The sequence below is a fragment of the Myxine glutinosa genome, chromosome 7 (genome assembly GCF_964187855.1).
Source record: "Myxine glutinosa chromosome 7, kmMyxGlut1.1, whole genome shotgun sequence".
NCBI classification, from domain to species: Eukaryota; Metazoa; Chordata; class Myxini; order Myxiniformes; family Myxinidae; genus Myxine; species Myxine glutinosa.
In genome coordinates this window covers 71,971,810-71,998,964 of record NC_136267.1, presented here as the reverse complement: position 1 = coordinate 71,998,964, position 27,155 = coordinate 71,971,810, and the positions used below count along the sequence as shown (strand labels likewise).

General features: G+C 49.3%; 2 protein-coding genes across 3 annotated transcripts in view; both read left to right on the top strand.

The window, feature by feature from the left end:
* POLK (DNA polymerase kappa) overlaps positions 1 to 21,813 on the top strand; it is a 106,536-nt gene extending 84,723 nt beyond the window's left edge. For both annotated transcript variants that reach the window (XM_078781861.1, XM_078781860.1), the window contains one exon: positions 21,500 to 21,813. In XM_078781861.1, the coding sequence (XP_078637987.1) occupies positions 21,500 to 21,581 (82 nt within the window). In that variant the 3' untranslated portion in view covers positions 21,582 to 21,813. The remainder of the gene's footprint in view (positions 1 to 21,499) is intronic.
* Positions 21,814 to 23,079: 1,266 nt separating this feature from the next.
* LOC137412369 (ankyrin repeat and death domain-containing protein 1A) overlaps positions 23,080 to 27,155 on the top strand; it is a 145,099-nt gene continuing 141,023 nt past the window's right edge. The window contains exons 1-3 of the mRNA XM_078781859.1: positions 23,080 to 23,354; positions 25,699 to 25,802; positions 26,160 to 26,258. Of these exons, the coding sequence (XP_078637985.1) occupies positions 23,153 to 23,354; positions 25,699 to 25,802; positions 26,160 to 26,258 (405 nt within the window). The 5' untranslated portion in view covers positions 23,080 to 23,152. The remainder of the gene's footprint in view (positions 23,355 to 25,698; positions 25,803 to 26,159; positions 26,259 to 27,155) is intronic.

The following is a 27,155-nucleotide window of genomic DNA, read 5'->3' as shown; positions in this document are numbered from 1 at the left end:
GCCTTTCACGAACACCCGGATCCAAACCAATCCCCAAGCCGACTGAATCTCCCCTCACATCATGTACATTGCCACTCACCTCCGTACCTCGTCGCACCTCCTCCGCCACCTGCAAACTTTTTATTTGGTTAGTGAGCACCGCATCATGATTTGAACACAGACCTTGTACATATTCCATGACTTCCTCCTTTATCTCCCTCTTAGTTTCCCTCCGTCTCTTCTTAATTTCACTCACCTCTTCTCCCACTTCCTCTAATTTTTGTTTAACCTCTTTTATTTCTTGGTGCGTCCCCTCAAGTTCGTCCTCTAAGGCTACCGTGACCGTCTCTATGTGCATCCTCACCTGCCGGTCCTTTGTCTCCATTATCTCTGTCACCTCGTCCACCCTCATTGTCAGTTCCTCCCGTACCATCTGACATTGCCTCTGCGTCGCTATTAATTCGTTTTTAATTTCTTTTTGTGTCGCCTTTAACCCTCCTAGTACCGCAGTGTTCTTTTGAACCTGCTCCACTAACTTAGTTTGTCCCTCTGTCAGCTGCTCCACCTCCTCCGTCAGATCTTCTATTCCCCCTTGTAACTTAGCCGTATTATTCCTCACTTCTTTCTCGATACGCTTTTCGCCTCGCTTTACCTCCTCGCGTAGCCCCGAGACCTCCTCACTCATCCCTCTTCGTATTTCCTCCATCTGGTTCCCCATCTGTTCGATTTCCCGGGCGGATTGTTCCCCCATTTCCCGCAATTTGTCCTCCATCCTATTTTCTAACCCCATTAATTTCTTGTCTAACTCCTTAAAATTATTGTCTAACCCCTCACCGGTACCCCTCGCTTCGTCCCTCATTACCCCCATTTGGTTTCCCATTACCCCCATTTGGCCCTCCAATCGCTCACCCTGAGCATCCATCCGGTTCCCCATTTGTCCCATTTTGGCTTCTAGCCTGTCCATAAGGGCCCCCATTTTTCTGCTTTCCATTTTCTCACTATCGTTATTTTTCTGCATTTCCACCATGAATTGGGTCATGAAGGCTTGCATTTGGGTCGCGCTCATTGGTTCCGCGACCGTGGCCCCCTCAACCACGTGCGCGAGGGCGCCATTTTGTGCGTCTGAAACCTCCGCAACCACATTGCCATTTTTCTCCTCCTCCCTTTCCTCCACATACATTTCCCCGAGGTCCTGGGTCGATTCCACCCTGTCTATCTCTCCCACCGACATCCGATCGCCTTGATTGTCCATGGCGCGATCTCAAAATTCGGGTTTTGCTTTATAAAACAAAATAAATTTCGGCAGCTTGTAATTTTGAGCGCGTTAAGCGCGCTTCGGGTCCGATTTCGGGTCCGATCTCCCTCCTCGACACCAATTGTTACTCTAATAGTACAATTGGTGTTCCAAAATTTGGGCCTAACAAATTTAGTCCCAGGTTCGAATCCAACTCCTCGACACCAATTGTTACGGACACGGTTTTTGGATGTTATTTTACCGAGCGGTGGTGTATTTAACCGCGTCCGAACAGTTACTCCCCGATTAGAACCCGATTCCAACCGAACGTTGACTAATCGCGCCACAGATATTCAATTGGGAAACCTCTAAAGCGACCGAAAGAGAAGAAGAGAGAAGAAAGACAGAGTTTGGAGGAAGAACAGATTTATTATACACACACAAGCAATATTTTAGAGCGACCAATATTATTTACAGCAATAGATGGAAAAGAGCAGTCACACAGTGCATCGTTAACTTATTCTATTTCATTTACCTAATCCCCAAGACAAACGAGTAGGACAGGACGTTCACACTCACACGGTGGACATTGCAGGAAGGAATAGCTGAGGTTGATTGCTTGAGAGGAAGGCAAAGTCGGAGGCCGCAGCACCCCTCGCGGTTTTGGCGGGAAAACCTCCGTCGCGTATCCGCGGCCGTCACGCGCTGGCTCGGCACACCTGCTCCTCTTCCTGGGGTGGAGCCGTCTCCCTCCGTTCAGCGCGTCTCTCCAACGACAGGGGGGTATTGCAGGCAGGTAGGTAGGTAGGGCTTGCGGTGGATTGCGCTCCTCTTCCAGGTCATCCCCCAGCGTATCTCTCAAGGCCTCTCTTTGGTGCAGCCTCGTTGCTCCTCTCCAGTCATCTCTCATCTGGACTCGTAAAGCAGTCCCCTGCAGTCGCTTTTATCACCTCCGGCGGAATTAAGCCGCCGGCTCCGAGGGCACGCCTACCGGGTCACTCACCGCGGTGTTGATTGGCTGTTAGGGCCGGTTCACTCCTGCCCTCTTCTGACGAGGTGGAGCCACGCCTTTCTTCTCCAACCTTACCTCGTGGCCAATGGTGGTTGAAGAGAAAAACCGACCAAAATGCGGAAGGCAAATGGAAGGGAGGTTTTGGGGAAATTGGAAGGGCCTACGCTTATTTTGTTTGATACAATGCAAAGTCAATCTAGTGGAAAACACATACTTAGCCTACATGGAATAAGGAAATACACTATTTAAAAGATATATCGTGACCTGCGTGTATGTTCTATGAAATTAATTAGGAGGACGGCTGCGACCATTATTTACATTACCAGGATGTTACCATACCAAAACCATACTCTTCACATCCGTTACCCTTCCTCCAAAATTGTTACACTCCTCAAAACCCGTTACACTTCTCAAAACCCGTTACACTTCTCAAAATCGTTACAATATATATATATACAGTGGGGAGAACAAGTATTTGATACACTGCCGATGTTGCAGGTTTTCCCACTTACAAAGCACGTAAAGGTCTGTAATTTTTATCATAGGTACACTTCAACTGTGAAAGACGGAATCTAAAACAAAAATCCTGAAAATCACATTGTATGATTTTTAAGTAATTAATTTGCATTTTATTGCATGAAATAAGTATTTGATACATCAGAAAAACAGAACTTAATATTTGGTACAGAAACCATTGTTTGCAATTACAGAGATCAGACGTTTCCTGTAGTTCTTAACCAGGTTTGCACACACTGCAGCAGGGATTTTGGCCCACTCCTCCATACAGATCTTCACCAGATCCTTCAGGTTTCGGGGCTGTCGCTGCGCAACACAGACTTTCAGCTCCCTCCAAAGATTTTCTATTGGGTTCAGGTCTGGAGACTGGCTAGGCCACTCCAGGACCTTGAGATGCTTCTTACGGAGCCACTCCTTAGTTGCCCTGGCTGTGTGTTTCGGGTCGTTGTCATGCTGGAAGACCCAGCCACGCCCCATCTTCAATGCTCTTATTGAGGGCAGGAGATTGTTGGCCAAGATCTCGCGATACATGGCCCCATCCATCCTCCCCTCAATACGGTGCAATCGTCCTGTCCCCTTTGCAGAAATGCATCCCCAAAGAATGATGTTTCCACCTCCATGCTTCACGGTTGGGATGGTGTTCTTGGGGTTGTACTCATCCTTCTCCTTCCTCCAAACACGGCGAGTGGAGTTTAAACCAAAAAGCTCTATTTTGGTCTCATCAGACCACATGACCTTCTCCCATTCCTCCTCTGGATCATCCAGATGGTCATTGGCAAACTTCAGACGGGCCTGGACATGCGCTGGCTTGAGCAGAGGGACCTTGCGTGCGCTGCAGGATTTTAATCCATGACGGCGTAGTGTGTTACTTATGGTTTTCTTTGATACTGTGGTCCCAGCTCTCTTCAGGTCATTGACCAGGTCCTGCCGTGTAGTGCTGGGCTGATCCCTCACCTTTCTCATGATCATTGAGGCTCCACGAGGTGAGATCTTGCATGGAGCCCCAGACCGAGGGAGATTGACTGTCATCCTGAACTTCTTCCATTTTCTAATAATTGCGCCAACAGTTGTTGCCTTCTCACCAAGCTGCTTGCCTATTGTCCTGTAGCCCATCCCAGCCTTGTGCAAGTCTACAAATTTGTCCCTGATGTCCTTAGACAGCTCTCTGGTCTTGCCCATTGTGGAGAGGTTGGAGTCTGATTGAGTGTGGACAGGTCTGGAGACGGCTTTGCGGTCGGTCTTTGCGGTCTTTGTGGTCGGAGACGGTCTGGAGACGTCTTTTATGCAGATAACGAGTTCAAACAGGTGCAGTTAATACAGGTAATGAGTGGAGAATGGGAGGGCTTCTTAAAGAAAAAACTAACAGGTCTGTGAGAGCCGGAATTCTTACTGGTTGGTAGGTGATCAAATACTTATTTCATGCAATAAAATGCAAATTAATTACTTTAAAATCATACAATGTGATTTTCAGGATTTTTGTTTTAGATTCCGTCTTTCACAGTTGAAGTGTACCTATGATAAAAATTACAGACCTTTACGTGCTTTGTAAGTGGGAAAACCTGCAACATCGGCAGTGTATCAAATACTTGTTCTCCCCACTGTATATATATATAATGTATAAATCCTTTTCCGCTTCCGGTCCGGTCTGAAGAGGACGCAGGCGTCACATGCTCGCCGCTTCTTCGACTGGGCCACTGTCTGTGGCTTGCTTTTTTTTGGTGGTCGTGCGGATTTTTTTGCCATTGAGTCTGCCCTCCGCATAGTCCCGGCTCCTTCGCCTGCTCGCTGTTTCCTCGGGCACGCTCTCGTGGGTTGTGTCCTTCGCAGCGGTGTGGCGGCGGTTTTCCCACCGTGATCTTGATTTGTAGCGGCGGCGGTTGATTGCCGCTGCATTTCCCGCTTTGCCGTGATCACCCTTGGCCTCGTGATCGTCTCTTTGCTCCTGTCTGCCTTCTGCTTGGTCCCGACTCTGCTCCTGGCTTCACCTACCTGGCTCCTTCATCTCCTTCGTTTCCTTGGGCCTGCTCCCGTGGGTTGGGACCATTGTTTCACCTCCTCAACCTTGGCCTCGTGCTCGCCTCTCCGCTCCTGCCTGGCATGGCTCTGCAGTACACCGCCGCAAGGCTCCTTCTGCTCAATACCTGCTCCACCCCATCATGCATCTCTGCCATCAAATCAAATGGACTCCTTCGACGACCCAGGTACATTCACCGTGGCTGCGGTCGTAAGTTTGTATATGTACAATCAGGTCACTCCATCCCCGTCCTCTGGTCGGCTCAGCGCACTCCCACTCATCGTCCCAGCGCACCTAATCACGGCAACGCACAAAATCGCACCTCCTGCCTGCGAACCCTGGCTAAATCACCTGAATTCATCCCCGCTGTTCAAAACAACATCAAGCTCACCCTGTTCAACACCCGGTCCCTCAACAACAAATGCCTCATCCTCAACGACTACATCCTGGATAACAAACTGGACTTTCTCTGTCTCACCGAAACCTGGCAACAACCACTGGACTACTACACGCTCAACCTCACCACACCCAATGGATATACCTACGTCAATAAACCACGCTCGGAGGGCCGAGGTGGTGGAATTGCCGTTATCCACCGTCAAGACATCAGGACCAGCCTCATCCCCATCGCCTCATCCTCATCCTTTGAACACCTGGCTTTTAAACTCTCTGGTCGCACGCAGTCAGTCATGGCTGTCGTCTACCGCCCTCCCAAACCACACCCATTATTCCTGTCTGACTTCTCCTACTTTCTGACCCAGCTATGTTCCCTCTCCCCCTCAATCCTCCTCCTTGGTGATTTCAATATCCACATGGACTCCACTGACTCCACAATAACCACTGACTTCACTGATTTACTCACTTGCTTTAACCTCACTCAACATGTCAACTTTCCTACGCATATCCGTGGTCACATTTTGGACCTTGTCTGCTCCACTGGATTAATTTTGCACCATCTCTCTGGCTCCGACCTCACCCTCTCTGACCACTTAGCCATCACTATGACCATCAACATCCCCACCCCAACACCAAGACATTATCGCACTATCAACTTCCGTAAGCTAAACGCTCTTTCACCTACCTCATTCTCATCCACCCTCTCTGAAAAAATGTCCACTTCTCCCTTCATTGACCTCCACACCCCTTCCGACCTCACTGACTACTACAACCACACTCTCTCCTCCTGCCTTGACCAGCTTGCACCTGTAAAAACCAAAACAGTTTCTTTCACCCATTCTGCTCCCTGGTTTACCCCTGAACTCCGCCTGATGAAAACTCGTGCTCGCCAACTTGAAAGACTCCGCAATAAAACAGGTCTCACAGTTCACTCCCAAGCCTACAAGGACCACCTACAACACTACAAAGTTGCCCTCTCCCACGCCCGCTCCGCCTACGACTCTCAAATTATCCACTCTGGCTTCGGAAACCCAAAAGCACTCTTCTCGACAATAAACAAACTCCTCCGCCCCCTGGACACCACCACCCAGTCATTCACAGTAGACAACTGCATCTCCTTCCTTTCTTTCTTCCAACGCAAAATTGACAACATCTACAACAGCCTGACCACCGCCGCACCCGCTCCCCCTCCAACCACCTGCCCCCCCTTATCCTGCCTTCCCCTGTCTCAATTCTCCCCTGTCTCCCCTACTGACCTCTCTGAACTCCTCATAGGAATGAAAACTGCCACCTGCACTCTTGACCCCATCCCCTCCAGCTTTGTCAAGGCCTCCCTCCCTGCTCTCTCTCCACTTATCATTGCAACAATAAACTCCTCCCTGTCTACAGGCATCATCCCACCATCCCTCAAAATTGCTGCTGTTACCCCCATTCTAAAAAAACCTTGTCTAAACCCTGACACCCTAAACAACTTCAGACCCATCTCCAACCTACCCTTTCTGTCGAAAGTTTTGGAACGCGCTGTAGCCACTCAACTCAAACATCACCTCTCTGCCAATAACCTGTATGAAACATTCCAATCCGGATTCCGCTCCAACCACAGTACTGAAACTGCTCTCCTCAAAATCACCAACGACCTTCTCCTCTCCTCTGACGCTGGCAACCTCAACATTCTCGTCCTCCTCGACCTCAGCGCTGCCTTTGACACCATCGATCACACCATCCTCCTCACCCGACTTGAATCCACCTTTAACGTTACCGGCACTGCCCTCTCTTGGATTAAATCATACCTCTCTGACAGACGCGAGTTCATCTCCATCAATAACTGCAAATCCCCCACTGCTCCCCTCCCCCAAGGTGTCCCCCAAGGTTCAGTTCTTGGCCCCCTCCTCTTCATCCTTTACCTGTCCCCCCTCGGTCACTTAATCCGCCGTCATGGTCTCCAATTCCACTGCTTCGCCGATGACATCCAGCTTTTCATCTCCACCAAGTCCGTCTCCACCGACACCCACTCTATCCTGACAAACTGCATCTCTGAAATAAAATCCTGGCTTCAAATCAACTTCCTCAAACTTAACTGTGATAAATCTGAAATAATCATCATTGGCCCAAAAACGCTCACAAAATCCACCCATAACTTTGCCCTCAACATCGACGGTATCCCAGTATCCACCTCCCCTCTCATCCGGAATCTTGGCGTCATCTTTGACCAAACCCTCTCCTTCGACAAATACACTAAACAGATCACAAAGACAGCCTTCTTTCACCTGAAAAACATCGCCCGTCTCCGCTCATCCCTCTCCTCCACGGCTGCAGAAACCCTCATCCACGCCTTCATCACCTCCCGTCTGGACTACTGCAATAGCCTCCTCTATGGTTCACCCTCAACAATCACCAATAAACTCCAATACATTCAGAACTCCGCTGCCCGTCTACTCACCCATTCCCGGACCTGTGACCACATCACCCCCGTCCTTTACAAGCTTCACTGGCTCCCCATCTCCCAGAGAATCCAGTACAACATCCTCCTCTTGACCTACAAAGCCCTCCATAACCTGGCCCCATCCTACCTGGCTGACCTCCTCTCCAGACACACTCCCACCCGCAACCTCCGCTCTGCTGGTACCAACCTCCTGACCCCCTCCATCCGGACCAAATTCAGATCCTGGGGGGACAGGGCCTTCTCCATCGCTGCTCCCACCCTCTGGAACTCACTACCTCACACCATCAGAGACTCCTCCTCACTCACCACATTCAAAACATCACTCAAGACCCACCTGTTCAGCACTGCATTCAACATTCAACCCACAGCATTTAACCCCTGACTATTACTTCTCCTTCTCCCTCCTTTTGCTTTAAATATTTCCCAATTGATTCTTGTCTTTTTGCAATTGTTGTTTTCATGTTTTGTTATGCATTATGTTTTGCACTCTGTCAAAGCGCCTTTGGGCTTCATGAAAAGCGCTATACAAAATAAATGAATTATTATTATAATATATATATATATATATATATATATATATATATATATATATATATATATATATATGTTGTTGCGGATATGGGATTTGCATCCATCCATATCCGCTTGTAAATATTCCCCTATTTCCTCAATACTTCCCAACTATCCCCAATCCCCCATTCCTTAGTCCCATTTTCTGTAAACAACACTCTGTAGACCCGACCTCCCCCTATTTCCCCCTATTAAATGTCGCATCCAGGTCCACCGCATCTCACGTAGACAACTATAGGACATCTTGCTAGTTATTCTTAGTCTATGTCAGTTAAGGATTCGTTTCCATTAATTCTGACCCTTCGTTGCACCAGAATGTGATTGTATGGCACCGTTAGGAAGTTTAGGACCTCCCAATACCTCCCCGCAGCTCTTCCTCACGGTTCAGAAACAACAACAACAGCAACGGCGGCGGCATGCACAGGGAGTGCGCGTCCTCACTCCAGCTTGGTTGGTAGGGGGGTGTTGGGAGGGCACGAGGCCTTCCCCACGAGCCGCCATCAAACATGTGCTCGACGGGGTTACCAAATAGGGGCTCCCTGTCAGCTCCTCGTCAAGGGCGGAGCCCGGTAACCCCCGCACCCAATGGAAGCGGCGGACCGGTCCCATCTGGGGCGGAGCCAACCAGCCGAGGGCGTGTCACTCCCCGTTGAGCATGCGCAGCCGAGGGAGTGGTGACGTCAGATGCGCGCTGAGCTTGAAGCAAGAGAGACGTCCCTTCCGAGCGCTGTGACACCTCCCCGCATCTCTGGACTGGACCGTGCTTTATCCTGTCCCTGAGCCAAGGTGCACCTTGTGCTATCGACTGCCTGTCCCTTCCTGCCATCAATCCCTGTGTAAGTCAGCCTTGTTCCGTTTGTCTGTGGTCTGTCTGGGATAAGATAAGATTGTATTTAAGTGCCCATCTCTTCTGTGTCTTTACCTCACTACCTTGTAATCGACCCCTTTTCTCCACCACTGTAATTACACCCTCCTCCGGAGGTCTTGAGAACTGTACCCCTGGCGTCGTTTCATTTATCCCAGTCGTTGTGTCCTTTCCAATCATTGATTTAGCGTAGCGCGATTTGGCCAACGTTCGGGTGGAATCGGGTGAGTTGGGGAAGAATCGGGGGAACTGTTAGGTTGCGGCAATACCACCGCTCGGTAAATAACATCTAATCCGCGATCCGTAACAATTGGTGTCGAGGAGTGAGATACGAGGCCCGAAGCGCGCTTAACGCGCTCAAAATTACAAGCAGTTGGAAATTGTTTTGTTTTACAAAAAACCCGAATTTTGAAAGTCGCGCTATGGCATATCAAGACGGCTGGGTTCCGGTAGAGGAGAGTGAGGCAGGGTCGATCCAGGACCAAATTGAGGGACAAGAGGAGAGCGAAGCAGTGAGGGCGGCAGGTTCGCAAAATGGCGTCCTCGCGCACGAGGTTTCGGGTGCACAAGATGGCGTCCTCGCGCACGTGGGTGTAGCGGCACCAAATTTTGCCGCGCCCGTGACCGTAGCAGTACCAAATTGCGCTGCGCCCGTGGTCGCGGCAGCCGAGCCAGAGATGCCAGAGTACATGCGAGTCTTTATGATTCAAATGATGGCAAAAATGGATGCTCAGGGGGAGCGATTGGATGGCCAAATGGGGGTAATGGGGAATCGGATGGATGCTCAGAGTGAGCAAATGAGGGCTGATAGTGAGCAAATGAGGGCTGATAGTGAGCGATTGGGGGGCAGAATGGGGGGCAAAATGGGAGAAATGGGGGAACGGTTAGAACAAAGGATGGGGGCCCAGATCGGAGGGTTAGGGAGTAGAATAGAGGGATTAGACAATAGATTAGGGGAAATACAGGAGGGGTTAACGGGGGTAGAAAACAGAATGGCCGCTCAAGAGAATCAAATGGAAGGGATGAAAAAGGGGTTAGAGGGGTTAGAAAACAGTATGGAAGGCAAATTGAGGGACATGAGGGACCAAGCGGAAAGGGAAGTTAAAAAAATGGGGCAGCAGATAGAGGGGGTCAGAATGGGGGTAGAAACTAAATTGGATGCTCACAGGGAGGAAATGGAGCAGATGAGGGTGGCATCTGGGCAGGAGATGCAAGTGATGGGAGAAGAGATCAGAAGAGGTGTGAGTGAGGAGGTCGGAGGAGTGCGCGAGGAGGTGAGGCACTGTGAGGAGCGCATGGAGAAGGAGGTGAGAAAGGGGACTGTAAAATTGCAAGGTGGTATAGAGGAGTTGACGCTGGGAGTAGAACAGCTGACAGTGGGACAAAAGGAGTTGGGGGCCAGGTAAAGAAGAACACAGCGGTAATAGAGGGTTTAAAATCGACACAGAAGGAGATGAAAAAGGACGTAGGGGTAATTAAAAAAGAGTGTCAGACGGTACATGAGGACCTGACGAGGAAAATGAACAAGGTGGTAGAGGTGATGGAGGTTAAAGAGCGGGAGGTGCGGGAGCATATAGAAAAAAATAAGGTGGAGTTAGAGGAAGAACTTAAGGGGGCGCACGAGGAGATGAAGGAGGTGAAGCAGAAATTAGAAGAAGTGGAAGAAGGGGTGAGCGAAATTAAGAAGCGACGGAGAGAGGATAAGAAAGAGATAAAGGAGGAAGTAAAAGAATTGGTCCAAAGTCTGTGTTCGGATCGTGATGATGTGCTCATTAACCGGATGAGGGATTGGCAGGTGATGGAGGAGAAGCAAAGAGAAAGAGGACCCGGTGTAAGTGGTGACCAATATGGTCGTGCGTATGATGCGCCAGGTGATTTAATAAGCTTGGGGGTCGAGATGGACCCGGATGTTCGTGAGAGGCCAAGAGTGAGGTGTATGGCTGGTCCGGAGGGTATGGAACGAGGGTGCGAGCGAGAGGGTCCGGTGATGGGAGAGGTGCGAGGTGTGAGTGAGCAAGGTTGTGGTGGGATGGAATGGGTAGCGGGTTGCGGAAGTGTGACCCATGCATCGACACCAACAGGGGTAGTTTTTAGAGGGACAGGGGAGGCACGGGAGCCCATTGGGGGTAATGTACTGTGGGGGCCCGGCCGGTTCGGCCCCGCGCTGACCCCGCAAGGGGCGACGCACGGGGTCCGGCAGGTGGGCAACGACTCGCATACGAGGTGGTCCCACAAGGTCCCACTCGCGCCGTATGACGGTGGGTAAGGGTGGCATCCCTGCCACCCTTCCCATGAATGGGGCAAATGCGCGATAGATTATGGGGTTTATGGCAGTGAAAACTAGCCCGGGTGGGTTAGGATATCGTGTGTAGGGATCTAGCGAAGATGACATTAGGTGACGTTAAGATTAGTTAGTGACAATGACACCTGTAGTGGGGACGCAGGTAGAGTAGAGTGGATGATAATGACGTGGGAGCGCAATAGTTTAAAGGGGCGACTGGGAAGCGCAAGTTTCAGAGGGGAGTAGTTAGATGAGATGATGCCGTGTGTTTGAGATTGAACAGGTGCGATTAAACAGGTGTGATTGCACAGGTGTGAGAACTGGACAGGTGTGTGGAGCAGTGTATGAGTAGTGAGTGTTGTGGATCAGCGCGAATGCGCTTGGGGGAGAGAAGGGTGCAGGCGGCACCAAGTATGAGAGCACAGGTGTGCAAGTACAGGTGTGTGGAATATATGGAGCAGAGAATGAGTGGTGTGGAGAGAGTTGGAGTAAGTGGTACGGAGTGGTGTGCATGGTGCGAAGGTGTGGATGGGGGAAGAGTGGACCCCTTTTCACGAGTACCCGGGGAGGGTAGTTTAAAGAATAGTTAGAAGGTATAGGTAAATTGTGGTTGGATATTGGCATTTGTGGTGCGGTTGCAGAATGGTATTGTGGATGGGTGCATTGGTGTGGTGAAATTGGCTGGTCGTGTGGCCTATTAGTATGAGTGTGAATGGTTGGGCACTCCGCCACTGTTAGATGTCGGCCAGGTGAGGCCGCAGGTGGGCTCTGGGAGCCGTTAGTGTCAGTGGGTGCCTGAGGATCCCGGGTGTGGATCGGGCAGCCCGGGCCAGAGAGGGCACTGAGGGGGTGAGAGTGCGAGAGGGCCTTCCCCAGTTAGTTAGGTTAGGGTGAGGAGCAGGTGAGCTCGGTAGGCAACAACAGTGGTGGAGGTGTGCAGGTGGGCGGACCAGCTGGGAGCGTCACACGACCCAGCCACCGAAATTGTGCGGGGGCACCGAGTGATGAATCGGGGGAGTGAGACCCCAACTTGAGAAGCACCACAGTTTGGTCAATGGGAATTGGTTTTTAGAACCCATAGTGTAAGTTGGCCAATGGATTGGCAGGGAAAGACCCCGGGTAATGTAAAGTTGTTAAAGTCATTTAGGAAATAGTTAGGATTGATGAACCTGTCGCACCATACGCAGCCACTTCTGTGAGGTGGTGATGATGACTCCACACCTGTGTTCCTTTGTTCTGTGTTGCAGGAAAGGAGAATTGCTGTGTGGATTTGTGAGACGCATCACGACGTGGATAAGACATTGGGGTGATTCCATCTCTCCCTCCTTAGGAGGGACTGATGATGAATTGGTGATGGCAGATGTTGATGTTGAGTTGGAGATGGCAAATTTTGATGAGAGTTGGAAATGGCAAATTTGATTGGTTAGGAGGGAGAGAAGACGAATTTGGTTTATGGGAGGAACGGGGAAGACAGTAGGGACGTTTGTTGATGTGTAAAGTAGATGTTTATGGGTAGTGTTGTGTTTTGTGGATACAGTAAGGGGTAAGGGAGGGGCAATGTAGGTTACCTGGTGGGGGGGGGGGGCGTACGGTAGGAACGTACCTGTCTCACCTGGTTCCCATGTGCCCCCAGTGTGCATTACCTAGTATTGCGTGCACTTTTGCGCCCTTACCACCTTACTCACTTGTCTTCTTTTGTCTCCCACCTCCGAAGATCTGGCTTTTTTTTTTTTTTTTTTTTTGTATACAAGTTCGAGGCTCGTGAAAGAGCGAACATTAATCACACAGAAAGACAAACTGACACATAAAACATATAACATCGGGAGCGGTAGACAAGATGGGGAGAGAGGGGGAAGGACACAAACACAACATTTGAGAGCAGGGACCGAGAGACATGGAGACATCGAGAGATCTGAGAGAGGGCGAGGGCTTTGGGGGGGGGGGGCATGGGAAGGGGGCGGTGGGAGAGGTATAAAACATATGGACACTGCCAGGACTTCCAGGAAAGAAGTTGGAATTTCAAACAAGGTGGATCTGGGGTGAATTAGCGGGGGTAGAAAAGATCAAGGTTTTGGATGGGGTAAGATAAGAGATGGTGGTGAACAGCTGTTTTAAAGACCTGGAGGGAGGAGTGGGATTGAAGGGAGTGAGGGAGTTTGTTCCAGAGGCGGGAGAAAAGAGGAATGAAAGAGTGAAGGTGAGCGGAGAGCCGAGATTTCGGCAGTTTAACCATCAGAGGGTTGCTGGCAGATCTTGTGCGACCTGTAGGAATATTTGGGGGACAGAGCACAGAGAGAGCTGGGGGTGCAAGGCCGGAGAGGAGTCGGTAGAAGACAGAAAGACCACCTACCTGCCTGCGGTGAGTGAGTGAAAGGCCCTCAGAGATAGCTTCATCGCGGGAGATTCCAATAATTCTGAAAGCTTTGGTTTCAACAGCGTGAAGCCGAGCTAGGTGTGAGGCAGGAGCACCGGCCCATAGGGGAGAACAGTATTCCATTGAGCTGCGGATGAAAGCCTTGTATGTGGTGAGGAGCTCAGGTGTGCCGAGGAAGGACTTCGCACGACGGAGGATGCCCAGTCGGCGACTGGCTTTGGAGGCCAGCTTGGAAATGTGGTTTTCCCAAGAAAGATCATGGCAGATAGTGAGACCCAAAATATTGAGCGACAGAACTTCTTGGAGAGGATTGTTGAGAAAGTAGATGGGAGGGTTGTCTCGTCGATCTTTTCGGAGAGACATAGTAAGAGTGTGAGATTTGTCAGGATTGAAAGACATGTTCCACTTGTTTGACCAGTCTGTGATTTTGTCCAGGTCTTCAGAGAGTGAGGAGGCAGCAGACTGCCGATCTGAGGGAAGAGGAATGGAGCGGCAGAGAGTGGAGTCATCAGCAAAGAGATAGAGAGGATTTTCGAGAGAGTCAGAGAGATCATTGATGAAGACCAGAAAAAGCACGGGGCCCAGAACACTGCCTTGGGGAACTCCAGCCTGAACAGGAAGAGGAGATGAGAGAAACCCATTCAGGGCCACACGTTGACGACGACTAGAGAGGAAGTCCGCCAGCCATGCATGGAGATTTCCATGGATACCAAAGGAGGAGAGTTTGGTGAGCAGAGCGGGGTGCCAGACCGTGTCGAAGGCACGTGATATGTCGAGGGAGACAGCTCTAATTTCCTGTTTGGCATTGAGGACCTCCATCCATTGTTGAGACAGCAGAAGCAGCATGTCCAGAGTAGAGTGACCTGGTCTGAAACCAAATTGATGATCAGAGATCAAGCCATTGGAGAAGAGGAAAGATTTCATATCCGAAGCAATGATGGATTCCATGACTTTGCTGATAATTGGGAGAAGGCTGATTGGTCTGTAGTTGCTAGGATCTGTTTTTGCACCTTTTTTGTGCAAAGCGGTGATGTTGGCTGATTTCCAAGCAGATGGCAGTTGACCTTGAGCAAAAGAGAGGGTGAAGAGAACAGAGAGAGGGTGAGATAGAGCAGCAGAGCAGGATTTTAGGACCCGTGGGCTGATGCCGTCGGGTCCAGTTGCAGAATCAGAGTCGAGGGTTGACAGAAACTTTTCCACCTTGTCAGGAGGAAAGGACACGGAGTCCAGGAGCAGCAGGGTACGACTGGGTATGGTGGGTACAGAGAGGGATGGGTTTGGGACACAAGATTTAGAGGCAAACACAGAGTTGAGGCATTCAGCTTTTTCACGTGCGGAGTCAGCTGTGTAGCCGTTTGAGGTAAGGGAGGGGATGGAGGGGGAACAAACACCAGAAACGGATTTGACCAGACGCCACCAGGATTTGGAAGAGGGAGACAGATAAGAGAGTTCGGTCTTGAGAACGGAGAGATATTGTTTCCTGGCTCTCCTGAGGGTGGACACACACTTGTTTCGGGCTTTGTGAAAGGAAATGAGATTTCCTTCCGTTGGATTTGCTTTCCAGGAGACGAAGGCAAGTTGTTTCTGGGCAACAGCCTCACCACAAGATTCCGTGTACCATGGACGGGAGGAAGGGTATGACAACTGAAGACGAGATGGGATAAATCTGTGCATGAGAGAGAGCAATTTACTTTGGAAGAATTCCCAGGATGAGTTGATGTCAGAGGTGGTAGAGATGGGAGACCAGTCCAGATGATTGATGGCTGCTTGAAGACCGTGCCAGTTGGCCTGAGTGAAATGCCAGACTCGTCGACGCTGAGCAGGCTCCCTGAGGATGGTCAGAGAGATGTCCACTTTAACAAGGACATGATCAGATGATCCGATCGGAGCAGAAGAAGAGCAGCAGACATTTTCAGGGAAGTTAGTCATAACCAAGTCCAGAAGAGAAGATGTTCCGTTGACTGAGATCCGGGTCGGGAAATTGACAGATTGTGTCAGTCCCAGTGAGTCGCAGAAGTCCTTTGCTGAGGAGCCATGGCTGGTGAGAGAGGTACCCACACCCAGCCAACTGGCATGATGACAGTTGAAATCACCACATATGAGGAAGAGAGAGTTGGGATGAGTAGATAGAAGTTGGTCCATATCATCAGACAGCGAGATGTAGATGGAGTCATCACTGTTTGGTGGACGGTACAACACACATATGAACAAGAGGTGGGAGCGAAGGGGAAGCCGTAGCCAGAGGTATTCCTGGGGGTGAGGTGGAGAGAGTGCAGTGCAGGGCGAGTGAGGAAGAGAGTTTTTGATAAAGATAGCAACCCCGCCTCCAGGACGAGGCTCAGGTCTATCATACCGGAGGAGGGAGTAGCCCGGGAGAGATACTATGGAATCAGAGACATCATAAAGGAGGAAAGTTTCTGTTAAGCAGATCACGTCTGGTTTGACAGAAGCAACCTGTATGGAGAGATCAGTTAAGTTTGAACGAAGGCCCCGGATGTTTGAGGTCCATACCGTTAATGAAGAGGAAGGGGGAGCATCAGATACAGAACAGGGGGGAGGAGGGGTAGGGTAAGATGTGGAAGAGGTGGAAGAGGTAGGGAGAGCTGTTGAAGGTGTGTCAGAGATTTCAGAATAGCTCGGAGAAAGGGAAGGATGGGGCGGACAAAAGGTTTGATGGTGATTGGGTGAGCCACAATGAGGTGTTATTTGAGGAGGGGGAAGAGCGAGGCAGAAGGTTGGGGGAGATGGAGGTGAGAGTTTGAAGGGGGAAGAAGCGGGGAGGACGCTTTGAGAAGGGGGAGTGAGAGGGGGGAAATTGAGAAGCAATGAGGGTGGGGAGATTTGAAGGGGAGGGGTGAGGGGGGAGTTTGGGAGGGAAGGGACAAGGGGAGGGATTTGAAAGGGATGGGATATGGGGGAGATTTGGAGGGGAGGGGTGAGGCAGGAGTCTAGGAGGGGAGAAGCGAGGGGGCGTCTTGGCGGGGAGGGGTGAGGGGGTAGTTTAGGAGGGAGGGGGCAAGGGGGGAGATTTGAAAGGGATGGGTGATGGGGAAGATTTGGAGGGGAGGGGTGATGGGGAAGATTTGGAGGGGAGGGGTTATGGGGAAGATTTGGAGGGGAGGGGTGAGATTGGATTTTTGAAAGTGTACGATTTATGGGGAACGAACATTTATTGCAAAATGAGTTTCTTGTGACCTTCGAGTTAAAAATACGTTTAAGGACGCTGGATGGAGGATGGAGTGCAGGAGAGTTTAGGGAATGTAGAAAAAAGGCACTATAGGAGATAGATATTTTTTTGGGGATGAATTGATTTGGTGAGCAAGTCGAAAGCAGCCTTTTAAAGAAGAAGAAGAAAAAGGTGTTATAAAATATGACGGAATACATAACTTGAGGGGAAAGTGTAAACATTGAAGGTTAATGAGTGAAAACTATCTGGGGAAATGGGGGAGAAACACGTGGTCGAAGAACGAACGAACGAATAAGAATGAATAAAACGAATGAGAACAGAGAAGGAAATGTTTTTTTTTTTTTTTTTTTTTTTTTTTTTTTTTTTGAGTTGAGATTTACACAAGGAAGTAGGCTATGGGTGAAAAGACTGGGAATACAGAGAACGAAAGTTATTGGATCACAAAACGATGGACCGCTGAGAGAAAAAAACAAAGCCTCAAGGTTGTACAGTGCACACTGTACAAGGCCTCAAGACACGACACGAATTAACACGATTTTCAATACAGGTATGAAAGATTTGCACCGAAAAATCTTCGTCGGGACACAATATACGTACAACACCATAAATAAATACAGTTTTAACGAAAATACAAATGGGAACAATCACTTAACTTCGATTTCAAATCGTTCGCGACGCGGCAAAGGCCTTGCTCGCGACACGGCAAACAGACGATCAATTTATGAAAGATAAACACCGAGAAAAAACCATGGGGCAGAGAGAGAGGAGAGAGAGGTGCTGGCTCCACAGTTGTGGGCCTGTACTTCCGCTGCTTGCTGCCTGGATCGATACACCATATGGACCGCAATTTTGGTGGCCGCCCACAATGGACCGCAGTTCTTTGGCGGTCAAGCACCACCCGTGGATGGACCTCTGGGTCAACGTGGCACCTATGCCATACAGGTGAACCACTTTTAGTTGGCCCCCCTGACGGCCACAATTTAGAAATGGACGCGGTTGGCGCCTTTCTTTATTTCTAAAGAAGCCAGAAGGCCAAGTGCACTCCAAGAAGGCAAGACCAGCGGCAGAACATCGGCCGGCTGCGACACCACCGGTGACCATGGACACTTAATTGTGCATTGTTACTGAACACTTTATTGGTGCACCGGATGGTGCTGACTGTGCGTATGGGGTGGTGCTTTTGGTGCTTGGACGGGGTGCTCTGCACATTTATTAAAGGCCGTAGGGCCACAGGGCATTCGTGGGTTGGTGTATCGATGCTGGCATGCGTGCTCTCTCTCTATACATAACATCTGCATGTGTTCCTCAAAGAACAGGTCCTGGATCGTATTGTAAATATCAGTCTTGTATAAATGATGCTCCCTACCGGCTGTATGTTTAGTTTGAGGATGCTTTCCGCGATTCGGTTATCCTGTGGGTGTGTTTCTGTTAGGAGAAGGGTGCAACGTCGCAGGGGGACATATTTACTCATTTGTGAACATCTGTAAAACTGTCGCACTCAGGGTTGAGTTAATAGTAGAGGGAACTACATCTGAGTGCCACACTAAAGTAGGTAAAAATTTATCGGGTTGGGACGCCCCGAGGTAGAGAAGGGTGCAATGTTGCGGATATGGGATTTGCATCCATCCATATCCGCTTGTAAATATTCCCCTATTTCCTCAATACTTCCCAACTATCCCCAATCCCCCATTCCCTAGTCCCATTTTCTGTAAACAACACTCTGTAGACCCGACCTCCCCCTATTTCCCCCCATTAAATGTCGCATCCAGGTCCACCGCATCTCACGTAGACAACTATAGGACATCTTGCTAGTTATTCTTAGTCTATGTCAGTTAAGGATTCGTTTCCATTAATTCTGACCCTTCGTTGCACCAGAATGTGATTGTATGGCACCGTTAGGAAGTTTAGGACCTCCCAATACCTCCCCGCAGCTCTTCCTCACGGTTCAGAAACAACAACAACAACAACAGCAACGGCGGCGGCGTGCACAGGGAGTGCGCGTCCTCACTCCGGCTTGGTTGGTAGGGGGTGTTGGGAGGGCACGAGGCCTTCCCCACGAGCCGCCATCAAACATGTGCTCTACGGGGTTACCAAATAGGGGCTCCCTGTCAGCTCCTCGTCAAGGGCGGAGCCCGGTAACCCCCGCACCCAATGGAAGCGGCGGACCGGTCCCATCTGGGGCGGAGCCAACCAGCCGAGGGCGTGTCACTCCCCGTTGAGCATGCGCAGCCGAGGGAGTGGTGACGTCAGATGCGCGCTGAGCTTGAAGCAAGAGAGACGTCCCTTCCGCGCGCTGTGACACCTCCCCGCATCTCTGGACTGGACCGTGCTTTATCCTGTCCCTGAGCCAAGTTGCACCTTGTGCTATCGACTGCCTGTCCCTTCCTGCCATCAATCCCTGTGTAAGTCAGCCTTGTTCCGTTTGTCTGTGGTCTGTCTGGGATAAGATAAGATTGTATTTAAGTGCCCATCTCTTCTGTGTCTTTACCTCACGACCTTGTAATCTACCCCTTTTCTCCACCACTGTAATTACACCCTCCTCCGGAGGTCTTGAGAACTGTACCCCTGGCGTCGTTTCATTTATCCCAGTCGTTGTGTCCTTTCCAATCATTGATTTAGCGTAGCGCGATTTGGCCAACGTTCGGGTGGAATCGGTTGAGTTGGGGAAGAATCGGGGGAACTGTTAGGTCGCGGCAATACCACCGCTCGGTAAATAACATCTAATCCGCGATCCGTAACAATATATATATATATATATATAATGCAAAGACGAACTGATTTGATTTTGGCATCAAAGGTCAGAGGTCATGTCAGGTAAAAATGTGATACTTGAGAACAGCTGAAGGGATTTAAATCAAACTTGGTACAAGTATGTATAATGATGTAATAATGTGGGTGGAGGCATATTGGTCGACGTCGTAACGTCGAAGAGTGCCGTTCTAGTTTAACTATGTGGGGCCAATTTAGTCCAAGTTATTGGTTACAAATGCTATTGGCAGAAAAGGTTTGTGGACCCAATTAGAACACACTGCCTCCCACCTCAACCTCCAATAAATTTAAATTTATGACTTGATACTACCTCCTCTGTTTGTATGCCCTGATAACACAATGAACCTTGTACTTGGAAGTTAGCCTGTGCTTGAGAATGTTTGGAATGTCCTCAGAACTGTATTCAGAGACTATGATGAGTTTACTGTGCAGTATTACTCATGTATAGTGCTGTTGTATGGTGTTGAGTCATGGACCAACTAAAGAGGTTTTTCCCGGAAGATTGAGGCCATTCACAACAAGTGCCTCCAAAGCATATTATGTACCACGACAGTGAACAGCGTATAGAGAACAACTTTGACTGGAGAAACCACGAGAGGATATTATTACAGCCAAAAGACTGTTGACTTGGTCATCTTGCTCAGATGGAAGACAACCGCATCCCAAGGAAGTTCCTATTTGAATTGTTGCCAAAGTGCCACCTAGCACGTGAATGGCTGCTGATATGGAGAAACAAAGTGAGACTAGACATGAATGCCCAAACAAGTCACCGACATGGTGGATTACATACCCAAAGAGAAACCTACCAACGAACCCAGTCTGTTTCTTTGTGGCAGAAAGGCATCATCCATAGGATAGCATTCTTTCAATGTATGTGTGCTTGGTTGTTATCTCCATATGCTGGTTTCAGGAGGTAGAACGGAACCCTCCCAGGTCTTGAAGTATGCACCTCTGGTGTGTGTGTTTTATATAAAAAAAACTAGCAGAAGTACCCGGCGTTGCCGGGTGGGGAGGGGAAGGGAAGGAGGGGAGGGGGAGGTAGGGGAGGGTGGGTGGGGAGAGGGGGGAGGTGGGGAAGCGGGAGGGAGGGGGGAAGGGGAGGGGAACAGGGGGGAAGGGGGCGAGAGAGGCGAAGGGGAGGGGGGAAGGAGAGGAAGGGGGTTCATATATATGCTGGTGCGGGAATGTGGCTCACGTTTCTGAGTTAAGTGTGATGCCGATCAGGAAGAAGAATCCGTACTGGCAACTTCGTACACTTCCGGAATTGTTTGATTTATTTGTGTTCAAATGTCTGGTGATTGTTTTGTATTTATTTATGCGATTGTGTACTTGTATATAACTGTCATTCATTTTAAAAGGCTTAGGCACTATCGAGCGTTATTATTTTTTTTTACTCGAAAAAAACGATCTTTTGTTTTGGCCTAAAACACTCCCCGGCACTCACTGATGAACCTCTGAAAGTTTGACGAAGATCCGTTCAGCCATCTCTGAGAAAAATGGCGACACGCAAGACAGACAGACATCTCTCTTATATAGTAGATAATAAAAGCTAGCCAAGGAGTGGGGAGAGAAGGGATGAAAGTTTGGGAAGGTAGTGGAAAGTGGATGGGTGGCAAACTATTCTTTTCTGAAATATGTAAGTTGACCCACTGGTTCCCTAACATAGCCAAAGGTTGTACAATTTAATCTTACCTGAGTCAAAACTTTATGACCTCCTTCCCTCACCCCTCCTTTTTTTACCCATCTAACCAAAATGCTCCATCAGCAACCTTCCGCGACTAGACTCGGATGATTGTTTACCCAAAAGCTTTTGAATATTCTCATGGTTGACTCATTCTGTGCATTTTCTTTGCACGCAGGAATAAACTTGCAGAAAAGCCTCCAAAGAAGAAGGCAAAATATTCCCCATCCAAGAACACTATTGACAAATTCTTCAAGTAACGTATGATATTTTTTATGTAGTTTCTATATGTGCCGCTGTGCGTCGGAAACATTTATGAATGCATTTCGATGATCATTTTATTTGTTCGCAACAGTTAAGGAAACTCGTTTTAATTGTCGATGGCATCATAATGCTGGCGTGAATATATTTTATCGGCTTATATCACTTGTACTTGCACAAATGTAAATTATTCGAATTTGAATGAATGGACAATAAAGAAAATGTATTTTTTTTTCTGGTTTCATTGTCACTTTAATTGTTTGATAGAATTATAGTGGAGAATCTGTGGACATTCTTGGCTCATGGTTGGAGATCACACGCAGTGATGCACAGCAGACATCGGACTATTTTTACATGAATTGACCACCTTTGGAGGCCATTTTTCCCCGCAGAGCGGGGGTTGGCCTTTTTTTGGGCACCATGGTCCGCTTTTTGAAGCAATGTTTAATGGCCGGATGCCCTTCCTGCCGCCAACCCTGTTAGTCGCCTCTTGCGACACGCAGGGAATTACCATTGAACTGGTACTCAATTTGCCGACCTCGGAAGGATGACAGGCTGAGTCAACCATCCTGGTGTTAATTCAGCAATCGACCGGGATTCGAACCCAGGATGCTAGGATCCCAAGCCGCACCCTAACCGCTAAGCCAACACCAGGATTTGAACCCAGGATCCTAGGATCCCAAACCGCACCCGAACCGCTAAGGCAACACCAGGATTCGAACCCAGGATCCTAGGATCCCTAGCCGCACCCTAACCGCTAGGCCAACACCAAGATTCGAACCCAGGATCCTAGGATCCCAAACCGCACCCTAACCGCTAAGGCAACACCAGGATTCGAACCCAGGATCCTAGGATCCCAAGCCGCACCCTAACCGCTAAGGCAACACCAGGATTCGAACCCAGGATCCTAGGATCCCAAGCCTGCACCCTAACTGCTAAGGCAACACCAGGATTCGAACCCAGGGTCCTAGGATCCCAAGCCCGCACCCTAACCGCTAAGCCAACACCAGGATTCGAACCCAGGATCCCAAGCCGCACCCCAACCGCTAAGGCAACACCAGGATTCGAACCCAGGATCCCAAGCCGGCACCCTAATCGCTAAGCCAACATCAGGATTCAAACCCAGGATCCTAGGATCCCTAGCCACACCTGAAACGCTAAGCCAACACCAGGATTCGAACCCAGGATCCGAGGATCCCAAGCCGCACCCCAACCGCTAAGGCAACACCAGGATTTGAACCCAGGATCCGAGGATCCCAAGCCGCACCCCAACCGCTAAGGCAACACCAGGATTTGAACCCAGGAGCCTAGGATCCCTAGCCGCACCCTAACCGCGAAGCCAACACCAGGCTTACTTTTACATGAATTACCAAGGACATTAGTAGACAATGGAGTAGACAATACATATGGTATTTGGGATTTAAAGCTGGGTTCCTGGCATCACGAGCCAGCTGCTTAGGTGGGAACAGGAAACAGGTCAACTGGCTTTCCAATTTCAAATAATGTGATTGGGTAAAAAGCTTTGGGCTCCCTTAAGGTGGCAAAGCGTGTAAAGAAATGTTAAAGTTACATGAATAATCAGCTGCATTTAGAAGCTTTCGTCGTGGTGGGGACGATCGCAGAGCAGGCGCGGAGTGAGGCGCTTATCGCTGCATTGGGCGCGGCCACACCACCACCAACCACCACCACCCGAGAACCGTCGCACCTCGCTCGGCGCTTCGCGGGTTTGTGGGAAAACATGGATGATGATTTGGCTTCGGATGATGATCTCTGTGAGTGCGATCGACACGCGTTATTCTTCTCCGCCGTGCCTGTTGCAAATGGCGTTCCTCAGTCGGTGTTATTTTGTGGCGCTCCCGCCATCGTACTGTACTGGTTTAACATTGTCGTTTGGGCGTTTACCGTTAATTTGATGATTTACACATCGTTCTGCGGGGATGCACGTTATCACGTGCTTAACGCTGCACAGGTGCACCGTAACGAGGCATTAAAACGTGGTCGAGGTGTTTGCAGTCGCCATCAAATCCATGTCCCACAAAGACCCTGAATGGTGTAAATCGATATCGTTCTTGCATGAGGAGGAACACTCACGGTTCATGAAAACAAAGTAAGGTTAATGAGGAGGGGGATGCAGCATTGTGAAAAAGGAGTGTTGGGAGGGGTGATGGGTGCTTATCCATGAAATTGTCCAAAAAAAAAAAAATGCAGGGCCAATGCTATAAGAGTGAAGCAAAAATGTTTTGTTAACAAAACCTGGTGTTGGCTTAGCGGTTAGGGTGCGGCTTGGGATCCTAGGATCCTGGGTTCGAATCCTGTTGTTGCCTTAGCGGTTAGGGTGCCGGCTTGGGATCTTAGGATCCTGGGTTCAAATTCTGGTGTTGCCTTAGCGGTTAGGGTGCGGCTTGGGATCCTAGGATCCTGGGTTCGAATCCTGGTGTTGCCTTAGAGATTAGGGTGCGGCTTAGGATCCTGGGTTCGAATCCTGGTGTTGCTTTAGCGGCTAGGGTGCCGGCTTGGGATCCTGGGTTCAAATCCTGGTGTTGGCTTAGCGATTAGGGTGCCGGCTTGGGATCCTAGGATCCTGGGTTCGAATCCTGGTGTTGCCTTAGCGGTTGGGGTGCGGCTTGGGATCCTCGGATCCTGGGTTCGAATCCTGGTGTTGGCTTAGCGTTTCAGGTGTGGCTAGGGATCCTAGGATCCTGGGTTTGAATTCTGATGTTGGCTTAGCGGTTGGGGTGCGGCTTGGGATCCTAGGATCCTGGGTTCGAATCCTGGTGTTGCCTTAGCGGTTGGGGTGCGGCTTGGGATCCTAGGATCCTGGGTTTGAATCCTGATGTTGGCTTAGCGATTAGGGTGCCGGCTTGGGATCCTGGGTTCGAATCCTGGTGTTGCCTTAGCGGTTGGGGTGTGGCTTGGGATCCTAGGATCATGGGTTCGAATCCTGGTGTTGGCTTAGCGGTTCGGGTGCCAGCTTGGGATCCTAGGATCCTGGGTTCGAATCCTGGTGTTGCCTTAGCGGTTGGGGTGCGGCTTGGGATCCTAGGATCCTGGGTTCGAATCCTGGTGTTGGCTTGGCGGTTAGGGTGCCGGCTTGGGATCCTAGGATCCTGAGTTTGAATCCCGGTCGATCGCTGAATTTACGCCAGGGGGGTGACTCAGCCTGTCATCCTTCCGAGGTCAGCAAATTGAGTACCAGCTTGCTGGGGATGAATGATCCCGGTGTGTACCCCGATTTAGAATAGGTACACCGTATCCCTGCGCATCATAAGAGGCGACGAAGGGTTGGCGTCAGGAAGGTCATCCGGCCATAAAAACATTTCCTCAAACAGGGAACCATGATTGTAATGGGGCCCGCAAGGCTAACCCCTGCTCTCGCGGGTAAAAAATGGCCTTAAAACGATCATTCATTCATTCATGCATAACAGGTCTAGTTGCTCATTTTAGGGCTTGATGCATTTTCCACTTCCTGAAAATGGGGAAGGTGGGTTTTCACCCAATGGACTCTCCACCCCCAGACCAACTTGTGACCATATACAAATCAGCTGGCTCTCTTTTGTCTTATGGATTGGGTCTCGTCCATCCGTCTGTACGTCCGTCCATCCGCAACCACATCTCAGAGATGTATTGACTGATTTTGTTCATGCTTGGCACAAAGGCAACACATGACGATACACATATCACATCATTTTGTTTCACAATGCGATCAAATATATCCGACTGGCGGCCATTTTAGTTGTAAAAAACCCGATGTTGAACACGTCCTCAACAATTTATCAGACATGCATTTACCGATCTTGTTCAAACCTTGCACACAGATAAAGAATGATTGCTTACCTATACACGTCATTGTTTTTCGAGATCAGATCCAATATGGCCGATTGGCGGCCATTTTGTTACTTAAACGTGTCCCCAACCATTTCTTGAACATGCATGGTCCGATTTTGTTCAAATTTGGCACAAATACAATACATGGGAGTATACATGTGCAGAAGATTTTGTTTTGTAATCTGACCAAAGATGGCCGACTGACGGCCTTCAACTCCGAACAGTAAAATTACTAAAACCACGGGGGCTATGACATTTTATGCCTTTTTGTTCTTGTTATCTCACTGCTAGTGCTCAAGTCTGAAAAAGATCTCCATGACTCTGCAAGAAGAAACGACTTGAACAGAATCACGGAGCTCTTAAGAAAGGGAGTTGATGTGAATGCCAAGAGCTACGTAAGAGGGTTTCCTATTACTTACACTTTGTTCTTGCCTGTTAAAGGTCTATCTATGATTTCCAAACATATGGCAGACTGTTTTACCTTCCCCTTCCCCAATTGTCACCCTTCTCTCTGCTTACTCATATTTCTTCCCAAGCTTTCCACTCTCTCCTTATTCCTATCCTGGTTCCCAAACCTCCTCCATGTCTGCTATAATCCTCCCTTCCATTATTCTTTTCATTTTGAATTTCTTAAAATTTAGCCACACCCTTCCCTTCCCCCTCCACCCTCCCACCATTTCCGTTATAGTAAATATACGGCCCTGAGAGGAGAAGTAACAGACACAATAACAGGTAATTTGTGTTGTTGCCAGACAAACCGTACTGCATTGCACCTGGCAGCAGGCAAGGGCCAAGAGGCTGCAGTGAAGCTGCTTTTGAACCACCATGCAGTAGTTGATGATGAAGATAAGGTAAGTGAAAGGAAGTGGGCTTTTCTCATATTTCCAACAAAACTCAATCTTTTAACTAAAATTTGCGTCATTTATCAATGAGGCTGTCAGGATGGCCCAGAGGTGTGCACACTCTCCTCCCAGCTGTCAAGGGTTGGCTCGAATCTCGACCCCAGCTCTCATCCGGTGTTTTACAAGCAGGTTGAGGCATCAATGTGTGTTCCGTTCCTCGGATGGACGTTAAACTGGGCGTCTCTTCTGCCAGCATTAGATGTTGGATGTTAAATATCCCACGGTGTCCTTCGTGAAGAGTAGGTGAGGTATCGCCGGCACCCTGGCCAAATGCCAAATTCCTGCCCTAACGTGCAGGTGGCACTGTGTCCAGTGGCACAGCCGCACCCTCTAGATTCTAGAATGATAGCAATGTGCTGCACAAAAAATTAAATTATAAAAAATATACAAAAAATAAGCATTCTGAGTATTGCGCTGCAATACATGTCCCCTACCGGCAGTCTGTCGTCCGGAAAACTGTTGGGGAAATTACCAAGGGTTATTTACCCACAGGTTCTGAATCGTTCCCAATCGCTAATGACCTCAGGACGGGCTCACCTGTGATTCGCACTCGGGACTTCGATTTATACACCTTGCAGACAGGTCAGCAGAAGCACGAGAAAATAAGTTGTTGATAAAGAACCTTTCGAGTCGCTAAATATCAGTAATTTATTATATTTTCCGGTTCACGATCAATGATCGATGTGTATATATATATGTTGCTCGGCTTGGCTCCGCCCCTCCCGAAAGCACGCGCTGTCGCGCTATTGACGTTCGCGAGACGAGGCTGAGGGCGCGCGGTGCGGCTTGAGGAGAACTCTAGAATAAACAAGAGATATCCATTTTTAAAAAATATTTTCGTTTAAT